This window comes from Mus musculus, chromosome 4 (assembly GCF_000001635.26).
Source record: "Mus musculus strain C57BL/6J chromosome 4, GRCm38.p6 C57BL/6J".
NCBI classification, from domain to species: domain Eukaryota; kingdom Metazoa; phylum Chordata; class Mammalia; order Rodentia; family Muridae; genus Mus; species Mus musculus.
In genome coordinates this window covers 62,504,662-62,525,175 of record NC_000070.6, presented here as the reverse complement: position 1 = coordinate 62,525,175, position 20,514 = coordinate 62,504,662, and the positions used below count along the sequence as shown (strand labels likewise).

At 49.7% G+C, this 20,514-nt stretch overlaps 2 protein-coding genes across 4 annotated transcripts; both read left to right on the top strand.

The window, feature by feature from the left end:
- The first annotated feature begins 161 nt into the window (after positions 1-161).
- Positions 162-1,378, top strand: Pole3 (polymerase (DNA directed), epsilon 3 (p17 subunit)). The gene is made up of 4 exons (NM_021498.2): positions 162-245; positions 341-426; positions 740-858; positions 1,066-1,378. Exons 1-4 carry the CDS (start codon positions 180-182, stop codon positions 1,230-1,232), a joined length of 438 nt encoding a protein of 145 aa, NP_067473.2. The 5' UTR covers positions 162-179; the 3' UTR covers positions 1,233-1,378.
- Positions 1,379-5,112: 3,734 nt separating this feature from the next.
- Alad (aminolevulinate, delta-, dehydratase) lies at positions 5,113-19,192 on the top strand. Of its 3 annotated transcripts, none has more exons than NM_008525.4 (12): positions 5,113-5,316; positions 10,916-11,102; positions 11,594-11,644; positions 12,209-12,305; positions 13,154-13,289; positions 13,391-13,474; positions 13,564-13,652; positions 14,253-14,308; positions 14,395-14,482; positions 14,575-14,661; positions 14,942-15,071; positions 15,866-19,192. In NM_008525.4, exons 2-12 carry the CDS (start codon positions 10,990-10,992, stop codon positions 15,925-15,927), a joined length of 993 nt encoding a protein of 330 aa, NP_032551.3. In that variant the 5' UTR covers positions 5,113-5,316; positions 10,916-10,989; the 3' UTR covers positions 15,928-19,192. The 3 variants fall into 3 exon arrangements, with proteins under 3 accessions (NP_032551.3, NP_001263375.1, XP_006537702.1); NM_001276446.1 differs by having other exon boundaries at positions 5,267-5,381; XM_006537639.2 differs by lacking the exon at positions 5,113-5,316 and adding an exon at positions 8,433-8,562 and having other exon boundaries at positions 15,866-16,008.
- The last annotated feature ends 1,322 nt before the right edge of the window (positions 19,193-20,514 follow it).

Sequence of the window (20,514 nt, the reverse complement as noted above, 5' to 3'; positions counted from 1 at the left end):
CTGGGGACTTGTGGCGGGGCTGATGTAGCAGAGAGGCTGTGGTGCGCAAAGCACTGTGGGACACTGGCAACGTGGGGTAGGACGGAAGCCTCCGAGGGTCATATTTTAGCGACGCGGGAAGTCCAGACACCAGAACTGTCTGGAGACCTGAGCAGGAGGGTCGGGCCCCAGCGGAGGCAATGGCGGAGAGGCCCGAGGACCTAAATCTGCCCAACGCCGTCATCACCAGGATCATCAAGGAGGCGGTGAGCCGCTCGGGCTGGCGAATGGGTCGAGGGCGGACGTGTGGGCAGAAGGTTAACAGAATCCGCGTGTGTGTTCATCTCCACTCTCCTCGCAGCTCCCGGACGGTGTCAACATCTCCAAGGAGGCCCGAAGCGCCATCTCCCGCGCCGCCAGTGTCTTCGTTTTGTATGCCACATCCTGGTGAGCTGAGCAGAGGCTGAAGGGAGGCGCAGCGGGATCCTGACCCCGCGTTCGTGGCCTGGAACCTACAGGCCCCAGTTCCCTGCCTCAGTAGAGAGCGACTTACGGCTCTCTTCCAGTTGTCACACATTCTGGAGCAGGTTAAACAAGACGGTTACCGTAGCCCTTTGTATGGGAAGGGGATGAACTGAGCCATGCCACACACACACACAATCCATTCATCTACGATAAATACGGCTTTCCCACCCCATTCCTGGGGGTCATGCCTCCACCCACTCTGACAGCTTCTGAAGGGCGTTGCTCTTTCTTCCAGTGCCAATAACTTCGCAATGAAAGGAAAGCGCAAGACTCTCAATGCCAGTGACGTGCTGTCAGCCATGGAAGAGATGGAATTCCAGCGATTCATAACACCATTGAAAGAAGCTCTAGAAGGTATCCACGTACTCTTCTGTCTCTTAAACCATATATAAAAAAAATGCTCATCAGTATCAGTGCCATTAAGTCCCGTTCAATAATACAGGACTGGTCATAACTCCCCTCTGTTTAGTTGGTACCATCTCGGGTATGTGATAGGGGCCTGGTTATTCCACCTGTGCCTCGGTTTGTCTAATTAAACCATAATATCCTGCTTCCTTACAGCGTACAGGCGGGAGCAGAAAGGCAAGAAGGAGGCTTCGGAGCAAAAGAAGAAGGACAAAGACAAAAAGGATTCCGAAGAGCAAGACAAAAGCAGAGAGGAGGAGGAGGAGGATGAAGAGAGACTGGACGAGGACGACCAGAACGAAGAGGAGGAAATAGACAACTGAATGGAGAGAGTAGGCAGACTGTGGCGTGGTGGAGGGGACCCTGAGATCCTGAGACATGTCTGTGTGAAGGCTTTCCCTGCAAGGCAGAGCCATCTTCGGCACTGGTGCCTGAGATCAAAATAAAAGCTGACCAGAAAGATCAAAAAGAACTCTTCCCAGGCTCAGAGCATCTGAGTTACAGAAACCGGTCATGCGTCATCAGTCTGCAGGTTAGGATGTTTTTGAATAAGCGATTCTGAGTGACTACATAGTTTGGTATTGCTTGTCTACTTAAAGTATATGGCTAGCTAGTTTCTGATCCCATTTCCCTGCCCCTCTGAATAAGTAATAACATCCATGTTGCCTGCAGTGTTCCAAGTCACAGAAGCACTAAAGGCTCAGGGGGAAACAATGGGGCTTTGAGCCTGGTCACCCAGTTTGACTGTACAGTAGTTGACCATAGGAACTCGTGCTTAGAATGGCTGCTCTCTAGGAGATGACTAAGGAGCTGTGAGCGAGCGAACGAGGAAATGTCTTCACCTGATGGTAGCATTACTTACTTGGTGTCTGGCTTTCTAGACTTACTTAGCTTTGTAGTCCTCTAGTGACTGTAGATGCTCAGTCGTCTGGGGTGGCTGCACTCATAGGACACACACTCTTTAATTCTGAGTGTTGATTAGAATCTGTCAAAAAAGGTGCCAATTCTTAAAAGCAGGGGCTTAATCTTGGAGGTAACTCAGTGCCTGCCATGGTAGGTCCTAGTGCTACCTCCTGGAAGGTATAAAATCCCAGATCCATCTCCCAGACTTATGGCTGCTGCTTTTCATTCCCTGGGCTCATAACAAGTTCCAGAGACTTTATTTCTTCCAGGCACAGCCTGTTCTGTCTCCATCTCTCTGGCTTCTGCTTCCCAGCCCGGCTTTCTCCTCCTCTTACTTATTTCATCTTCTAGTCTAGGGACTCTGATAACATATGTCATATTCCAAAGTGCAAGGTCCTCAGATTCCTTAGTCCTAATCTCCTGCCTTCTAAAGAGAGTTGAGAACACCTCTGAACCTTACGGTAAGAGGAATGGTGCTCAGGAATGTAGCACCACTGCTGTGGCTTCGAACGTGTCTGTTGGCCTTTCTTTTTCCCCATTGAGTGCTCCAAGCACTTTTTCCTGTCTTAGTTGTGCACTTGAGGCTGACAGGTGATGTAATATAGTTGGACACTGTTTACTAGTAATACAGGGAAGAGTTTGGTGAGAGTGACTGGAGACTGTTGAGAAGATTTTAATGCTTTCTACAAATAAAGAACATTCTTGTTTAAAATGATGACTCATACAATGTGCTTTTGCAAAGGACTCACCAAGACCCCCCTCTCTCTCCCCCTACCCTCACACATAGGCACACAGTCTTGTGTCTTGCATTACCAGCAGGTGAATGAGTATCACAAGTTAAGGGCACTGTTCTTAACCACAGCCAACATATCCTGAGATTCTCCTGGTTACTTTGCATATCTCACTAGCTCCCACTTCTGTTTGTTTGTTTGTTTTGGTTTTTTGAGACAGGGTTTCTCTCTGTAGCCCTGGCTGTCCTGGAACTCACTCTGTAGATCAGGCTGGCCTCGAATTCAGAAATTCACCTGCCTCTGCCTTCCAAATGCTGGGATTAAAGGTGTGTGCTACTACTGCCCGGCTAGCTCTCACTTATTAAGTTCTAAGTACTTTCAAGTATTCTCATCAAGCAACATTGCTATTGCCTCTACTAGCTCTTTTTTTTTTTTTTTTTTTTTTTTTTTGGTTTTTTCGAGGCAGGGTTTCTCTGTGTAGCCCTGGAACTCACTTTGTAGACCAGGCTGGCCTCGAACACAGAAATCCACCTGCCTCTGCCTCCCGAGTGCTGGAATTAAAGGCGTGCGCCACCACACCCGGCTATTAACCACAGCTCTATGTTCTCCAGTACACACAGTTCTCAAGTCATAAGTAAAATTTATAAATCAAAATTCACCAAGAACTGCAGTGGTCCTTTGGTTAATAATAGGCCTTTTCCTTCCCAGAAGAAACATTGTTTCTTAATTCCCAAGAGCACGGTGCTAGACCTACCCTTCAAGGCCCATTTGTAATCCTGTGACGTCCTTTGAACTCAATTTCAATTGTATGTACTAAGTACCAAGTAGATCTTCCTAGAATATACCTTTGCTTTCAATGAGATCAAATCCATAGTTAAACCTGTTATTCAAGGCTTGTGTAAGAAGGGCTCACCCTACCATCTAATCTCCGCCATAAGGCTGTCAAGAATGGAAGGGGCTCAGTGACATAGCGCTTGCTTAGCTAGCATGTTCAAACAAAACCGAAAACCAAATTCTTCCATGTCTTTGGTTTGTTCTGCTCAATCCCTTAACTAGACTTTAACATTCTAAGAAGAAACCTTTTCTGGGAATGGAGATTTGGATTTAAAAGTAAGGAATACAACATCTGGAAAGAATCTTTGAGGTCTTCCATAAGTTTTTTCCCTGTTGTAATATCCAAAAATAAGTTCAAGACTACCCTGTACCTTCCCCCTTCAAAAGGACTTTCCAAACTGTACTAGCAGGCCAAGTACAGAGCCAGATAAAAAGCTGGCTGACTAAACAAATATAGAAACATAGTTTTAACGGTCAAAAACAAAATTAACAATCCTCCTGCCCCGCCTCACTAAAACACACACAAGGACAGACAAAATAAGAGTCACCCTACATAAACCAACCAATGTCTAAAAAGATTATTGGCTACACCAATTAAAATAAGCCAAACTACCCTGGTGCCTATATCCAACCCTTACAAAGGTATAAAAAGTGTGTTCCTTCTTTGTTCTGGGTCTCTCCTCCTGCCTGCCAGCTGAGAGGGGAGTCCCCAACATGCTGGATAAGTAAAATCCTCATGAGTTTTTGCAATGATGGTGGTCTCTGTGCTCTTTGTGGGTGAGGGTTTTCTGACAAGCTACAACACTCTCATACCCTTCACCCAGCTTCTCTTGTTACAACTTTAAGTTCAATTTTTCTAGTGAATTATTGAAAACCAAGATGAGTTCACAGATCTTAAACATTTTTAAAATGAAGATCTGGTGGTACCTAGAACATTTACAGTATTATTACACAACTGCCCACTTTTACCTCCAAAATAATTTTATCACCTCCTCCCTAGTGAGCATTCCCCAAGGCTCCCTCCACAAAGAGGGCCCTTGCCACTCTCAAGTCTTTGTCAAAGCCCCATAAACCTCTCTAGACCCCACGCTCCAGTCTTCCCCAGACCTTTGGTCAGAATTTTTCTTTTTTTAATTGTTTTTTGGTTTGTTTGTTTTCTGTTTTGTTTGTTTTGGGTTTGGTTTGTTTGTTTGTTTGTTTGTTTGGTTGGTTGGTTTTTTGTCACCTAGTGCTAAGATTAAAAGCATGCACCACCAAATTTACTCCCTTTTATACTCCAAATTTTAATGTATCCATTGTAGATAAACCTGATCTCCTAGCATACTTGGATGGTTAGTTTTCTCGGCTTTTTTTTTTTTCCAATGTCTTTCATATCTCTCAACCCATGAGATAGGGGCTGGATAATCAATTACATAGAATAAATAAATCTAGACAGTCAGTCTGCTGCTGAACGTATTTACCCGCGGTGTTAGGCATTACCGAGGTGTTTTAATGCCGTTGACATCCAATTGTTCTTTTACCAGTGAGCAACGCAGTCAATTTTTGCTCCGGGCTGAGAATAGACCGTCAAGTGAACTCTGGGATGAGTTCGGATTGCAAGCCAGGGCACCTCCCAGAGGCTCCGAATGCCCACGTGGACCCCCTCGGGCCTTCCCACCTCAAGTGAGACCCGAGCTGGGGGGCGGGGAGACGGGCGGGCTCTCGGGCAACTCTGGATTGGCCAAGATTCCAGCCCCGCTCAGCGTGGATCTGGCCGCGCGAGCTGACCAGTGATCCGGAGACTGCCCCGAAGGGAGCGTAAGCTGCATTCCCGGAGGGGCGGGCGGTACGGGAGCCGCTTCCGGGTGAGCCGCCCCGCCCCCACGTGGGCTTGCGCTTTTAGAGCGGGAGAGCGCGGTGTCCAGAGCCCGGCTCGGAGCGGCGGCGAGCAGCGTCCTTGGTACGTGAGCAGGCGCCGGCCTCTGGGAAGTGGCGGGTTGAAGGGGGACGGGACCCCAGAACAAGGTGAGGTGCACCCCTATGGCGCTGTGTTCCCGAAGCTCTGACGCTGTAGCGGAGACGCTGTCCCTATGCACCTACTAGAGTGGGCGGGATTCTTGCCGCTACAAGGTCTTGCTGCGTCCGGGATTCGGGACTCAAAGATGGGCTCCACCCGCCCCCTTTCTCGGAGGCCTCAGGGGTAGCCTCGGTTTCTGCAGAGCGCGATCTGTCTGGCAGGCTGGAGAAGTGGGGAAAACAATAAGGGTCGCTTGTGCTAGGTCTCTCCTGCTTCTGCTCATTCAGTCATACAACGATCCATTGAGATCCGCTTAAGACCCAGACCACATGAGAAGAAAAGCAGTCATGCAGCTTGAAACAAGAATTTGTCCCCATGCCTTTTAAATCCCAAAGTCACATACTAACCACCCTGCTACCAGCCGTGGCCAGGTCTAGGTTAAACCTTTCTTCCCCTACTCTCACCTGGAATCTCTGTCGCCTCTTCCATACTGGGACTATAACGTGTGAACTCTGTCCTTCTAATGCCAAAAGTCCTGGTGAGGACTGAGGGCTGCTAGACTCCAGAAGTTTGGACCATATTTATAGCTGACCTGCTGTATGAGACCTGCCCTTCTCGAGTTCAGTTTTACAGTTGTTTGATGTAAAAGCTCTCAGCCAGAATATTTTAGCAGTCTGTGGAAAGGCAACTCCTAGCTTGAAATGTCTAGACCCGGGCAGCAGGGGGGATTAAGCGCCCACACTAGATGAGGTCTAAGGTCTCTTCTTTAACCCCTCCTAACACCGTGGCAGGTGGCAGCTAGAGTGTGCAGGAAATGCAAATGAGCCACCGGGCAGTACCTTTTCAGAACTGCCCACAGATGCCTTTCCTGGGCCTCTTTGGGCTTCAGATTTCCCAGCTCTGAACCTTCTACCTAGCTGGCCCTCCTGACTTGTCTCCTCCCTAGCCAGGGCAGAGCCTGCTCGAGCTGGCACCACTTCACTACTATTTATGCCAAGAGCACAGCCTCCGGAATTCTTTGTGGGGTACAACCTGGGAGCCCAGGCTCTGAAGCTTTCTCTCAGCTGCTCCCAGTGGCAGTCTCACTCCCAGGTTGTGGGATGCTACCTCCTAAGGGAGGTGAGACCTTTACAGTCTTTCAGAAAAGCTACCCCGCAGTGTCTCTAAGAAACTACAGTGTTCCTTTTCCTTCTTGTCTAGTACGTGCTGCTGGAGGGCGGCTAGCCTCTCTCACCTCAGGCAGTGGCTGGAATGTATGTCCTTCCCTAGGTGTGGCGAAGGGTCAGACACAGTACAGCCTACTCATCCCAGCTCAGCACTAGCCATACATTTAGCGTTACTTGCCGCTGCTACCGTGGTGTTAGACATACCTCATCAGTAATCTGATCTTCACGCAGGCTTGATAATATCAGCACATTTTAAATCTTGAAAGAAAAAAAAAAAGTGGGGGAGGATCTGAAAGGCCTTGCCCGTCGTTATAGAATCGACTCTGGGATTGTTTGGCCCAGAAACAGTTGTTTCTGCAATACCTTGTACAGCTTGCTAGCAGAGTGAACCTGTTGTACAATGGGAGAGAAGGTAGCCTGGGCCCCTGTGGTCTTGTGTTCCTGTATTCCTAGGCCCCTGTGTTACTGTATGAGGCACAGGGTTTAAGCTCAAGTTTGCAAACCCCCTTAATTTGTGGAAAGTGCCCTGCCCATGTTTGGAAATCTTCCAGACTCTGAAGGACTTCTCTCAAAGAAAAACCCTGATCTAGAATTGGTTCTATAAAACAGAAGCAACTCTGGGCACCTTCCCACTCTATGGACGTTCATTAAGCATCTGCTATCACACGCTGTATAGTACAGGGCCTTGGGCTGGAAGTCTCAGGCTAGTCCCTACCTCTGCCTTACTCACTGTGTGAGTTCAGGTGGCCTTCCATCCCTTCATTTCTCCTATCAAACTGTGAGGGATTGAATAGAGCTTTTTTTCTTTTAAGTCGGCACCAACGTCTCTTTCAGTTTCATCTAGTGGCCAAAATAAAAACCTGCATCCGGGCAGGAGATATCTCAGTGATCAAGAACACATGTTGCTCTCACAGAGGACTTGGGTTTGGTTGACTCAACAGCCATAAGCAACACTAGTTCCGGGGACCACACAACCTCTTCTGAATTCTGTGGGCATTGCAAATATGTGATACATATGCATGCATGCAAGCAAAACACTCCTAGCCATAAAATAAGCCCTTAAAAGTTCAAAACAAAGCAAGCAAACAAAGCCTAAATCAAAGTTGGACTGTTCTGGCTGGGAATGTAACTCAGTGGTGGAGCGTAGGGGTCCAGGGGTTCCCCACCACAAGCAACCAGGAACTGCTGAGGTGCGCCTCTGCACACGCCTCTCCTCTCTTCCCCTCCTTCCCCTCCCAGCTACCCTGAAGTAAAATCTGGGCAGCGCAGCTCCTCCGTGGCCCTCCAAGTTTTACTTATGGGCAGATGGCCTATCAGCGTTGCTCCCTTAAGCTCTTAAAGGAGATGAGTGAACGCCAGGGAATGCAGGTGTGGACTCCAGAAGCCAGGGCCTGCTACAGAGATGATTCTGGGGCAGAATATGCACCTGGTTCCAAAACCTGACTCCAATCCAGAATGGCATTGAGCGAGTTCCATAACCTCTCTGAGCCTCTATTTCATAATTGCTAAGAGTTATGTTGATTTCGCAATGTAACTTCAATGAGATAAAGTACTGCCTTTGGCACCTTGCACCTAGGTAGAGGGAGACCAACTGGAGTCCAGCACAAATTCAGATTCGGGGCTTTATCATTAACCAGCTATGTCATTTTGAGCAAATAGTTGTACATCTCAGGGCAACCTCCTGGCAGATGTGAGAACCAAATTCTGCACAAAGAGTCTATATAGATAAACTCTCGAATGTGCTGAGTGTGTTACTTAGGAGCCAGAACATCTCTAAGGAGGCTTGGCCTCTCTTGTGTCCTGTGAAGAGGCTGGCCCACCCAGGGGTGTGGTGGCAGGGTTGGTCCTTGTGTGGTTCCTGATAACCTCAACCCCAGCAAGGAGGGAAAGGGGATAAGGTGGGCCCCTGAGCTGCTTGGGAGGGAGCTGAAGGAGCCTGAGAGAGTGGGAGCACAGCCAGGCACACTGAAGGATCCCCTGGGTTCTGGGCTTGTTTTCACTGGTAATTTGCTGTAGGACTTTGGTGAGTAGTGCCCCCTCTTGATGTCCCCTTTGTTGGAGGAGCAGAGATTCAAGCCTTCCAGCCTCTACTGTCTGTGGCTTTCTCTCTCTTTCTTCCTTTCCTTTCCTTTCCTTTCCTTTCCTTTCCTTTCCTTTCCTTTCCTTTCCTTTCCTTTCCTTTCCTTTCCTTTCCTTTCCTTTCTTTTCCTACTTGGCTGCTTAGTAGCCAAAAGGAAATGTCTAAAATGGAGCTGGCTGTCCAACTCTGAGTCCCACCACCCTCTTCCTGCCTTGTCCCTGTCTCTGCTGCCCCCTGGGTCAGAGCATCCGCCCTAAGGGACAGCCTCTTGGCTGCCTCCAGATGGCCCTTCCTCCTCCGCCTCCTGGCCTCCCATGGCTCCTGTGCTCCTCTGCTTCCTGTCTGCTCTCCTCAGCCACAGAGTTCTCTCAAAGCCAGGCTCTGGCCAGACCAGTGCCCTATTTGCTGCTCAGAACTCATCCCTGTCAAAAACCCTCCACCCCTTCTGTATGACCCCTGCTACATCCTCAAGACTTCAGACCAGTCTGCAGTCATCCTCATTCACTTTCGTAAAGGAACACTCTCTTTATCCTTGCCAGATTCACGCATCTTGCAGAACAGAGCCCAAGCCCTGTCTTCTACAAACTCTTCTGCCCTCCTCTCTGGGCCCATAGATCATGTAGGCTTGGGCTGCCAGGTTCTGCAGTACACTTATCAGCCCTGCCTCCAGGGACTGGCCTATGACTTCCAGAAGGCACCTATGAGGGTATATTGGTGGGCTGGCATACAGTAGGTGCTCCTGAAATAATGTGACACCCGGGTTTCCTTCAGTCTTCTATCACTGACTTGGCATGCAGTTATTGTCTCGTTCTCAGCAGGATGAAATATCTGCCCTATGCTAGAGTCAGTGTGTGGGGAGGGCTGGTGTGGGAGGTGGACATGAAGTCAGCACAGTCCCTGCCTCCTGCAGAAGCTCTGTCAGCTAGCCACAAGATAAGCCAGTGCCACAAGGAGCTGTTATATAAGAGAGATTATGAAGTGGGCAAGAAGGAAGCTGTGGCGGTGGGAAAGGGAGAAGTTGGTGGCATGCTTACTTGAGGGAAGGCTGCACAGTGTAGGGAAAGGTGATAGCATGGCATCACAAAACAAGTGCTTGCCTAACGTGTGTAAAAGTCTGGGGTTCCGATCTCATCGTCATCCCTGCACTTGGGAGGTAGGCACAGGACAATCGGGAGTCCATGGTCATCCTTAGCTACATTCAGGAAATTCAGAGCCAGCCCTGTCTCAAAAGAAAACCAACAAAATGGGGGAAGGAGGGGAGACAAGAAAGTACAGTGTAGGGCACTGATTGGCCAGCACAGAAGGCTCCTTGGTCGCAGGAGCTCTAAGAAGCCACCGACCGGGACGGTGCATGTGCCTGTCCGCGTCAGTCATACATACAGTGCTTGGTACACAATGAGCCTACTGCCTCAGCCCACACAGCAGGGTCTTAGCAGTACTTGGCACTAACAGCAAAATTCCAGGGCATCTTAGTTTCTGCTTATCTAAAATTCTTGTCAAGCAAGTTTGAGGCCAGCCTGAATTACATAGTAAAACCCTGTCTCAAAAATCAAAGCAAAGCACTCAGGCTGGGGCTGTAACTCAGTAGTTGAATGCTTGCCTGACATGTCCATGGCATCACAAAAAAAAAAAAAAATTGTAACCTCTGAATCCGCCATAATTGTAGGCGTTTTTCATGGAGTATTTGAAGTTTAAACGCTGCGGTGATCAGTGCTTCTCACAGTGAACACAGGAAGAATCGACTCGGTTTTTCTTTTATTCCTAATTTTCTGATTCTTTGCTAGGACACAATTTACAGTTATTAGAAAACTAGTGGGGGGGGGGGGGGCTGGTGATATGGCTCAGTGGGTAAGAGCACCCGACTGCTCTTCCGAAGGTCTGGAGTTCAAATCCCAGCATCCACATGGTGGCTCACAACCATCTGTAACAAGATCTGACTCCCTCAAAAAAAAAAAAAAAGATCTGACTCCCTCTTCTGGAGTGTCTGAAGACAGCTACAGTGTATTTACATATAATAAATAAATAAATCTTAAAAAAAAAAAAAAGAAAACTAGTGGGGTTTGTTTGTTTGTTTGTTTTTAACTAGCAGTCCTGTGAACCATGGCCCAAATACTATTATGACATTGAAATTGCTTTGAAGGTTCTACAGGTATCCCTGCCTTACCTTGCCCTGGAGAGGGAGCAATTGATAAAACCACAGCATGAGGAGCAGAGGCTGTAGAGGGCGGGAGGCGGGACCGTGGGAGCCAGCCGGCACCCCAGGCACATGTCTTTTGTTTCCTGGTGCCCCCTACAGAGCTGAGGCTGCAGCAGACACCCAGGAGCCGCCACTCCATCCAGCAGACTTCTCTGTGTTCCACTGCCCCGACCATGCACCACCAGTCTGTTCTGCACAGCGGCTACTTTCACCCACTGCTTCGGAGCTGGCAGACTGCTGCCTCCACCGTCAGTGCCTCCAACCTCATCTATCCCATCTTTGTCACGTGAGTCCCCCAAATGGGCCAGACCCTGGATCTGCCCAGGGTAGGAGCACGTGTGTGACTGGAACAGGCAATGGGATTGTTGGGAGGAGGGGGGCCTTAAAGTGGGCTGTGGGCTGGAACAGAAGGTTTTGTGAGTGGCCTGTGAGGTTAAGGACAGTAGTCTTTGGAACCGTACAAGCCCTGAAATGAAGATGGCATGTCTTGGCCAAAGTCACTTAAGTCAGAATGTATCTAAGCTGGGACACAAGGACCCTGTGACTTGAGAGTCCAAGTCCTCCCAGTGATTACTGTTCTTATTGCAGTTCTCACTGCCACATTGTTGTTCCTGTTGTTATTTCAGGCCCTGGGCTTGCCCAGGCACGGGAGCCACACACAGGATCCTATGCACTCCCTCCATCTCTACTTCCATGTCTCTTCTCATCCTTCCCAGGCACTGTTGCCACCACCCCTTCCCACAGCCATCAATCCATAGCCCTCCCTTGCTCTTACAGGGATGTTCCTGATGATGTCCAGCCTATCGCCAGCCTCCCAGGAGTGGCCAGGTAGGAGGTGTGGTGACTGTCAAGGGGATGGTAAGAGAAGAGATTTCACGGGTGAAAGTACCAGGAAATAGAAGCACGCCCAGCAGGTAGCAGATTTGGAAAGGCACTGTGGAAAGAAGGATTTCATGGGAGACTAAGCTGTTAGCCAGTACAGAAGACGACCTCGTAAAGTGACAAGCGTTCTATCATCGGGGACATTTGTGGCAGAGGCTGCTGCAGGCAGAATCTGGGCTTGAGTGGGACTTGAGTAAAAGCCATGGAGTAGTCTGCCACAGCTAACTCTGTAGCACTCTGTTTATGACCCTGTTTGCCCACTCCTGTGGTGGGTATGTTACTGCTTATCCCTGGTCTGTGGGTCTTGCACTCTGGGTTCCTGCACAGCTTGGCTCTTCACTGAGCGTTTTGCTGAGGAGCTCTCACATGCTAGCCAGCCTGTTCCCACAGAGCCGTAGCCCCAGCCTACAGCCAGGCTTTTAGCAGAAGCATTGTTTGAAGGGGTGGAGGCCTGCGCAGGGCACCTGTTACCTTAGCACTTTACATTTCCTTACCCCGTCCCTCCCCCAGGTATGGCGTAAACCAGCTAGAAGAGATGCTGAGACCTCTGGTGGAAGCTGGCCTGCGCTGTGTCCTGATCTTTGGCGTCCCCAGCAGAGTTCCCAAGGTGAGAAATGGAAGAGTTGAGAGGGGAAGATGAGGACTGGGCACACTCTCAGTTTGTAAAGTGCGTGCTGCTCCAGCTTGAGGGCCTGAGTTCAGTCCTAAGACCCGTGATGAAAGCTGAGCAGAACGTGCAGAATGTGATCCGGTGCTGAGAAGGCAGAAACCTGGGTCCCTGGGGTTTGCTGGACAGCTGGTCTGCCTGAATTGGGGAGTTCGAGGTTCAGTGAGAACCTGTGGCATGGTGGTACACATCTGTAACCCCAGCATGGGACTGCATGGGGGGCAGCCATGTCTCTCTGAGTTCAAAGCCAGCATGGTCTATATAGCTAGTTCTACGCCAGCCAGAGCTACACAGTGAGACCTTGTCTCCAAAGCAAAGAAATTCAAGGTGAAAAATGATTAAGGAAGACACCCAGCTTTGACCTATGGTCTCTATGCATACATGCACCAGTGCACGCTCTCACACAGACACACATACACGTGAACACATGTATACACATATAAGAAGGAAGACAGAGTGTGGAAGGGCTGAAGTGTCATACTCTGTGTGTCCTTGCTCTGCCCTGTGCAGGCTCTGGGGCCACAGTTATATTGCTGCCTTGCCTGCCTTTGGCCCAAGATCAGGAAGCTCATAAGTAGGACTGGGACACCGTAACGGGATGAGTCAAGTCCCAGTCCAGCTCCAGGCTTCTGTTGTCCCCTCTACAGACAGGGCCAATCCGGTGTATACTCATCTAGAGTCTGATGGGATGAAAGGAGAAGGTTGGGCCTGATCTTTGATGGCAACCACTATGCCTTTTGAAAAGCATCCGTAATAGACATACCACCTTGTCCTTCCCCTGCCTCCAGGATGAACAGGGCTCTGCAGCTGACTCTGAGGACTCCCCAACTATTGAGGCTGTCCGTCTGCTGAGGAAGACCTTCCCTTCCCTCCTAGTGGCCTGTGACGTCTGCTTGTGCCCCTACACCTCCCATGGCCACTGTGGTGAGTCCCACATCCCCTCTTGTGAAGCCCACCTTTCCTCCAGGGTAGGCACATACAGGGACTCAAGGTGCACTCCCAGATCCATCTGTCTCGTCCCCCAGGCCTCCTGAGTGAAAATGGAGCATTCCTAGCAGAGGAGAGCCGACAGCGGTTGGCAGAGGTGGCACTGGCCTATGCCAAGGCAGGTGAGTGAGCCCCCTAGCAGCGGGGACAGGAGGGTGGCATAATGGGGCAGAGAGATCCAGAATTCTGTAGGCCACCCTTTGTTTTTCAGGCTGTCAGGTTGTAGCTCCGTCAGACATGATGGACGGACGAGTTGAGGCCATCAAGGCTGCCCTGCTAAAACATGGACTTGGCAACAGGGTATAGGCTGGAGGGCGGGGAGGGTGTGGGGATGCAGGGAGGAGAGGGCCTGGGACAGGCTGAGGGTGGGAGGGGGTAGGGATGCATGGGAGGAGAGAGGGCCTGGGCCAGCCCTAGGAGGATGGCTCAGTCAGTAAAGCACTTTCTTGCAAAGGTGGAGACCTGAGTTTGGATCCCCCAACCCATGTCAAAAGCAGGCATGATGATATATGCTTGTCCTCCCAGTGATGGTGAGGTTGAGCTTGCTGGCTAGCCTGCCTACCCTTGATAAAGTTCTAGGCCGGTGAGAGATATCTGTCTCAAACAAAAGGTGGGTGGAAGCTGAGGAATGATGCTGAAGTTGTTCTCTGAACACACACATATGCGCACACATGCGTCTACCCATGAACCCACATAGACAGTGAATCACAAAGTCGAGAGCAATGCTGGATGAGGCCTTTGGGATCCATCTCAACCTCAGAGAGAGAGATTAAGGCCTAGTGTTGGATGAGACTGGATTAGAAGTCCTTCCCTTCCTGCCCGAGAACCTTTCCCTGTCACTTTACTCCTGGGATTTAGGAAGAGCTGACTCAGCCTAGACCCCATTGGTCTTCCCTATAGGTCTCTGTGATGAGCTATAGTGCCAAATTTGCCTCCTGTTTCTACGGTCCTTTCCGGTGAGTGGCACCAGCAGTGATCTGTTAAATTCCTGGTCCATTCACCTGCAGTGGGCCCCCGGCATCGTGATGTTATTCTTTTGCAGGGATGCAGCTCAGTCAAGCCCAGCTTTTGGAGACCGACGCTGTTATCAGCTGCCTCCTGGTGCCCGTGGCCTGGCCCTCCGAGCAGTGGTGAGTGATCAGAACTTAAGCCCCATATCCCCCCCACCCTGCCCTGCCCTGTCCCTGTCTCAGGCGCTGCCCACACTTTGCCTCCTCCCTAGGCCCGAGACATTCAAGAAGGAGCTGACATGCTCATGGTGAAGCCGGGATTGCCCTACCTGGACATGGTGCGAGAGGTGAAGGACAAGGTGAGCTTGGAGTGGGGCTTGGGAGAACACATTCCCTACAGTGCACCCCGAATGGAGGGGCTTTCCGAGCAGTCTGAGCCGGAAGCGGTATGCCCCTGAACAGGAGCCCGCTCCTCCCACCCCTGCCTAGATACCGGGTTGTCTCTTCTGCCGCAGCTCACAGGAGTCTTTGGACAGCTCTGGCTGGACAGTTTTTGAATGAGCAGGGCAGCGAGTGGTGAATCAGAATGGGGCAGGGAAGAAGCGACAGTCACTTGAACCCGTGTGTCTTTCTCTGCAGCACCCCGAGCTCCCCCTCGCAGTATACCAGGTGTCTGGAGAGTTTGCCATGTTGTGGCACGGAGCCCAGGCCGGGGCCTTTGATCTCAGGACTGCTGTACTGGAGACCATGACGGCCTTCCGCAGAGCCGGTAAGCAGGGGTGAGGTTTGTGACCTGTGTCACAGGGACTGATGGGCGCTCTGCCCAAGGTCTGAGAAGCCTTGATTCTTTGCCTGGAAGTTCTGATCTCCAGACACTGGTAGAAATGAGTAAAAAGGTGGAAAAAGTATGTAGAAAAGGGACTCCATAGAACTCTTTGGATGTGAGAAGCTGGGCAAGCCGCTTCTATAAATCTCACGGTCCTTGTCCATACCCGGTACGTATTTGTCTGGAGGAGTACCTGCGATAATATGTAGTGTATGCTTATTACTCTGTAAATGGGAGCAGGTTTGGTTAATATCATTCACCATCCTGGTCATTCAGGCTCCACGGCCAGGGATTTAACAGCAGACTCCTGTTCTCCCCCTCACCAGAAAGGTCCACAGACACAAGCAACTTGGGCACTGTAGCTCATCACTGAAACCTTTGGTGAGACAATGGGTCTGAGCTTAGTCGGCCCTGGCTGGGTAACTGGGCAAGAGGAGAAAGAACCTCAGCTAAGAAGTAGGGTCTGTAGTCTGGTCTCAGGGCTGCACTGGACCAGCAGAGCAGTCAGGCTTATACTTGCCTGCATCTTCCTCTGCACTTGCCATCTATCAGCAAATCAAGGCCCACGACAAGAGAATGACTTGTTCAGTGTCTGGAGCTGGCTACAGCCAGACTCAGCCCTAGGCTGTGTCACCAGGCCATACCTCTCCCTGGTGGTCTTCCTCTGCCTGGCCCTTGTCTCCCAACTGTGCTGGTAGCTGATGTCACATCCCTCCCATTTTCTGTTGTCTGTACAGGTGCCGACATCATCATCACCTACTTTGCACCGCAGCTGTTGAAGTGGCTGAAGGAAGAATGAAGAAAAAGTGTCGGACTTGATCTTGACCAAGCTCCCTGGGCCTTACAGAAGGGGGAAAGTAAATGCGCTGTTAGAACTGTGCCCTGTGCCCTCTTCCTGCCCACGCTGCTGGCAGGGTGCAGCGCCCTGGGTGGTTTGCCAGCATGCTAAACTCCCACTCACAGCTGCAGCCTACCAGGCCCTCCAAGTTTCCCACTCTGGCTCAGCCCAGAGACCCTCCTCCCTGCTCTGCTGAGGTGTGGCCTTAGCTTGGCAGAACCCAAGAGCCTCAGGCACCGGCTTGGAGCTTTGGGACAAGAGGAGAGCAGTTGGAGCTTGAAACCTAAAGAGTTATTCATTAATGAGGATCAAACCCCAGAAGCAGCAGGGATTCCTGGCCACAGGAGATGCCAGCATCAGAAAGTCTGTCTGCACAAGTCAGTTCCTGAGAACCTCTGCCCAGGGCAGATGGACACAGCAGGATGCACAGCAGCATACGTCTCTGTAGGATGTATGCAGAGAAAGGGGAGCGTAACAAAGCAGGTGAATCGATACTTGCTAAGAAGGGGAAGTCCAAGACAGCTGTCCCTGAGTTGAAACCTTAAAGGGACAAAGAGGACCAGCAGACGTGCTCAGAGACCCCTTTGGTAGGAGGAGCTTGGCAGGGCTAGAGGGCAGGCGACGAAGAGGAACGTGGATAACAGAGGGGAGGTTGGAATAGTTCGTTCCCCGACTTAGCAGGGACCTAAAGTTTTGTTTTGCATCTGTGGGACAGCCATCTTAAAGATTTGGGCGTTTGGTTTAGTTTTCTCCACTAAGTATCCCTGGCCTCACCCACCTAGGCAAGCACTCTGCCACTGAACTGTACCTATAGCCTTCAAGGCACGTTCTGGAGACCAGACTAGATGTGTTGCGGGAGGTAGATAAGGGAACAAGAGAGAGTGAGGTTGTCTTTGTGGGTTTCTGAAGTTGCCCAGCTGGTTTTAGTTCATTCATCTGACATGACACCCGTACTGCGGCTAATGAAGGTTAGGGCCAGTTTGCAGGCACACCTGACTTTAGAGGTGGAGGCCCTACTCTAGCTCTGACTCTAACGCGATGTCATTCTTAAGGTGCAGAATTAGTTAGAGTTAATAACTGGCAACTCCTGCAATCAGACTGGTCCAATACTTGGTGGCTTTCTTTTAAAGCTGTGAATAACTCAAGAGCTGATCTTCCTACTTCTCAGCCTTCTGGAAGGTAGCCACCAAAATCAAATCAGCCCTAAACTGTCTCTTTCTTGGATCCTGAGCATAGATTTACCATCTAGAACCCAGATCACTAATTTAAAACCTGCTATCATCAGGCCAGGGGTATACCAGACTAGACTTGTACTATCTTGGCTGTTATACAGCCTCTGAGCTCTGTGGTTAAAATGGTTCGTGTGTTAGGGAAGCCATCACCAAGCTGTTAAGAGAGCCAGGAGACATGCTACCCTGCATGTGCCAAGGCCCTAATGTGTCCAGGCCCAATGGCAAATGGGAAGGTCACCAGGTCCCGACCTTTGAAGGATCAGAAAACAGTCCCCTGAAGGACTGATGTTTGGATGAACAGCTAAAGCTGAGACATAATTGACCAAGAGCCTTCCAGGGAAAGAACCATTGTGCAAAGTTCCTGGAGCCGAAGTGGAGCTGGATGAGCACGGGGCTGGTGTGGCCCGCACACCAGGAAGAATACAGGAACAGGTGGCCTGGACATCTCAGTCTAAGCCGTACAGGGGCTTCGATGCCACACTCCTCCACCTTTATCCCAAGATCAAAGGGCACCTCAAGGATGCCAGCAGGGGAATGACCATGTTGTGGGTTTTCACTTAGTAACACCATGGCATTATGCAGATGAGATGTTTGAATTCCATGGTGACCATAGGGATGCAAAAAAGGAGATTATTTAGAGTATAGTTTAGACCTGCTTCTCTGAATGGCAAGTGGCCTGACCATTTAATGGAGAAAGCAGACTCAAGGTAGAACCCTAAGTTTAGCTTGAGTCCTTGGCAATGAGAAAGGCACCCCCCACTAAGGCTACTCACATTTTCGGCAGAACTGGGTTAAAGGTTAAAAGGAAAACCAGATGTAACATTCTGACCCAGCTCCAAAGCCCCGACCCTTAACCACTCATGACACCTCCCAGTAAGGGACAGTGAGAAAGATGGCTGGCCTCTGCTGTGTGACTAACTGGTATGGGAGGAGGACCTTGGAGCCCATTTTCCCCTGGAGCTGGGTCTTGTCACCTGAAGTGTCCACTTGGTGGCAGCCACCTACATCTTTGCAAACAAAGCAGGCACAGACAGACATGGCTTACACCTAAGGGCTTCCTGCACAGAAGGGCTTCCTGGACTTCAAGACTAACCTAAGCTGCAGAATAAGATCCTTCTTTAAAATCGGGAAGAGACTTGAGAGTCATCTGAAAGGGTTGTAACTGACCTGTGCCACATCCATAGAGAACTAGATTTTCAGTCTGGCAAGGATATTATCAGCCTCCCAGATACCTGGCAGTGGGTGTCCAGGGACTTGATGAGACTTGGTTTTCTCATTCCCCTCTCAAATGTGCCAGTTTAGGCTGTAGTTTCACCCTTTGGCAGGCATCATAATCAGCCATTTAACTCCTTAAGAGTGGAGAACACCCAGTTTCCAGCTAGCCATCCCATATAGACTGCCAGTCTAGCACAGGAAGGGCCTAGTGATTTGTGGCAGTCTTGAGTCTGGGTACTCTTGGTTGCAGGGACTGAAACTCAGGTCAATAGAAAAAGAAACTGAACTGGTTCGCATGCCTAAATCTTGGTAATGTCAATTATGTGTGTCCCCAAGTCAAAGGCTTTGATCTTTTGGCCTTGGGGAGACTTTATTGTTGGATAAGCCTTCCCAGCCAACAACTTGATCCCTCACTGAAATAACCCCTAAGATTTGTAATCCCAGAGAAAGACCCATTCTGTCCTGTCCCTGCCATAACAACTCTGGAGATCTGTGATTGTTCTGCGTAGGTCACATGTCTGCCAATTGGCTCACTCAGTATGAACTGGACAGGGATGGGTGACATGGTTGACCTGCCCCCCCATTACATAAAAGGCTGACAAGGCCTTGGCTCTGGTACCAAATGGTCCTCTGCCTGGAATGCCTTCTCTCTAAATCCATGTGTCTCCTTTTATGTTCGGACCTCAGCTGACCTGTCACTTCCTCAAACCTGATCCAGCAATCTCTCTAAACTCACCCTCTGTATTCGGATTAGTGAATACAACAAGTCAAAATAACAGTAGTTTTAAAGGTTTTCTTCTTGGGGCTGCTGAGATGACTCGGCAAGTGTGTTTGCTGTACAAGGCTGACCTGAACTCAACCCCTGGAACCCACTGTGGGAACAGTGGTCAAGTCCAAAACTTGACTCCTGACCACCACATGCCCACTCTGGTACTCATGTATATATTGTTTACTTCTCTAAACAACCTGGGGCTGTGTTGCCAACTTGTGCAAACAGGGGATTGGTCTTAGCTTGTGTCTTACTCTGTTACATCTCATTAATCAAAGATAGTATGGAGGCACATTCTTATAACTCCAGCACTAGACAGCTGGGGGCAGGAGGATCGTGAGCATCATCCTAGGCAATGCAGCAACAACTCTGACAGTCATATGCATGAGCACCAATGGGATGGAAGCATTGAGACCTCATAAGTCCATCAGAGTCCTAACATTGAAAGGTAGATGATAAGCCGGGCGGTGGCAGTGCACGCCTTTAATCCCAGCACTTGGGAGGCAGAGGCAGGCGGATTTCTGAGTTCGAGGCCAGCCTGGTCTACAGAGTGAGTTCCAGGACAGCCAGGGCTACACAGAGAAATCCTGTCTCAAGAAAAAGAAAGAAAGGAAGGAAGGAAGGTGTTTGTTGAGAATGGAGAACATCTGAATGCAAGCTACTAGTATGGCCATTTCAGAAAACTGGCTCTATCTACTGAAATGAAACACACTGATGGTACCTGGATTTCCACACCTAGTTACTTATCGATAATGTATACTGATGCTCTCTGGGACACATTTGTAATGTTTTCTGATATGTGTGACCACCCAAACTGGAACTAACCCAAATGTCCATCAGCAGTGAGATGTACTTCATTTGTGAATGGACGAATGAGACAGCCACACAGTGTGATATGGATTAACATTAATAAAATAATTAATAAAACATAGATGCAAAGGAAGATTGAAGAACATGCCTGCTGTGATTCAACATATACCCAGCTCACAAACAAGTGAAACTACAATTGAACCTAGGAGAGGCTGGAGACAGGTCCGTGGTAGAAGGGTACTCACCTTGTCCGGGTTCAATCCCAGCAACACACACACACACAAAGAAGTGGGCCATGGTGGCTCATGCTTATATCTCAGCACTTAAACTGAAGCAGGAGGATTGCTGTGAATGAAATAGGGCAACCCCATATTTCTGGGCTACTATATGAAATCCTATATCAAAAAAGGGGCAAGGTGGGGGTTCTTGCTACCATTTGGGGGATAAACAACTGAAAACAGAGATGTTCTAGGCATCTAGATTGGAGGGGAGATCTGGATAGCAGACACAAGAGTATATATT

Coding starts and splice junctions, on each gene's coding strand:
- Pole3 (NM_021498.2), top strand. CDS start 180: ATGGCGGAGAGGCCCGAGGACCTAAATCTGCCCAACGCCGTCATCACC. Junction 427..739: donor GTTTTGTATGCCACATCCTG/GTGAGCTGAGCA, acceptor TCTTTCTTCCAG/TGCCAATAACTTCGCAATGA. Junction 859..1,065: donor ATTGAAAGAAGCTCTAGAAG/GTATCCACGTAC, acceptor GCTTCCTTACAG/CGTACAGGCGGGAGCAGAAA.
- Alad (NM_008525.4), top strand. CDS start 10,990: ATGCACCACCAGTCTGTTCTGCACAGCGGCTACTTTCACCCACTGCTT. Junction 14,662..14,941: donor TGCGAGAGGTGAAGGACAAG/GTGAGCTTGGAG, acceptor CTTTCTCTGCAG/CACCCCGAGCTCCCCCTCGC. Junction 15,072..15,865: donor GACGGCCTTCCGCAGAGCCG/GTAAGCAGGGGT, acceptor TTGTCTGTACAG/GTGCCGACATCATCATCACC.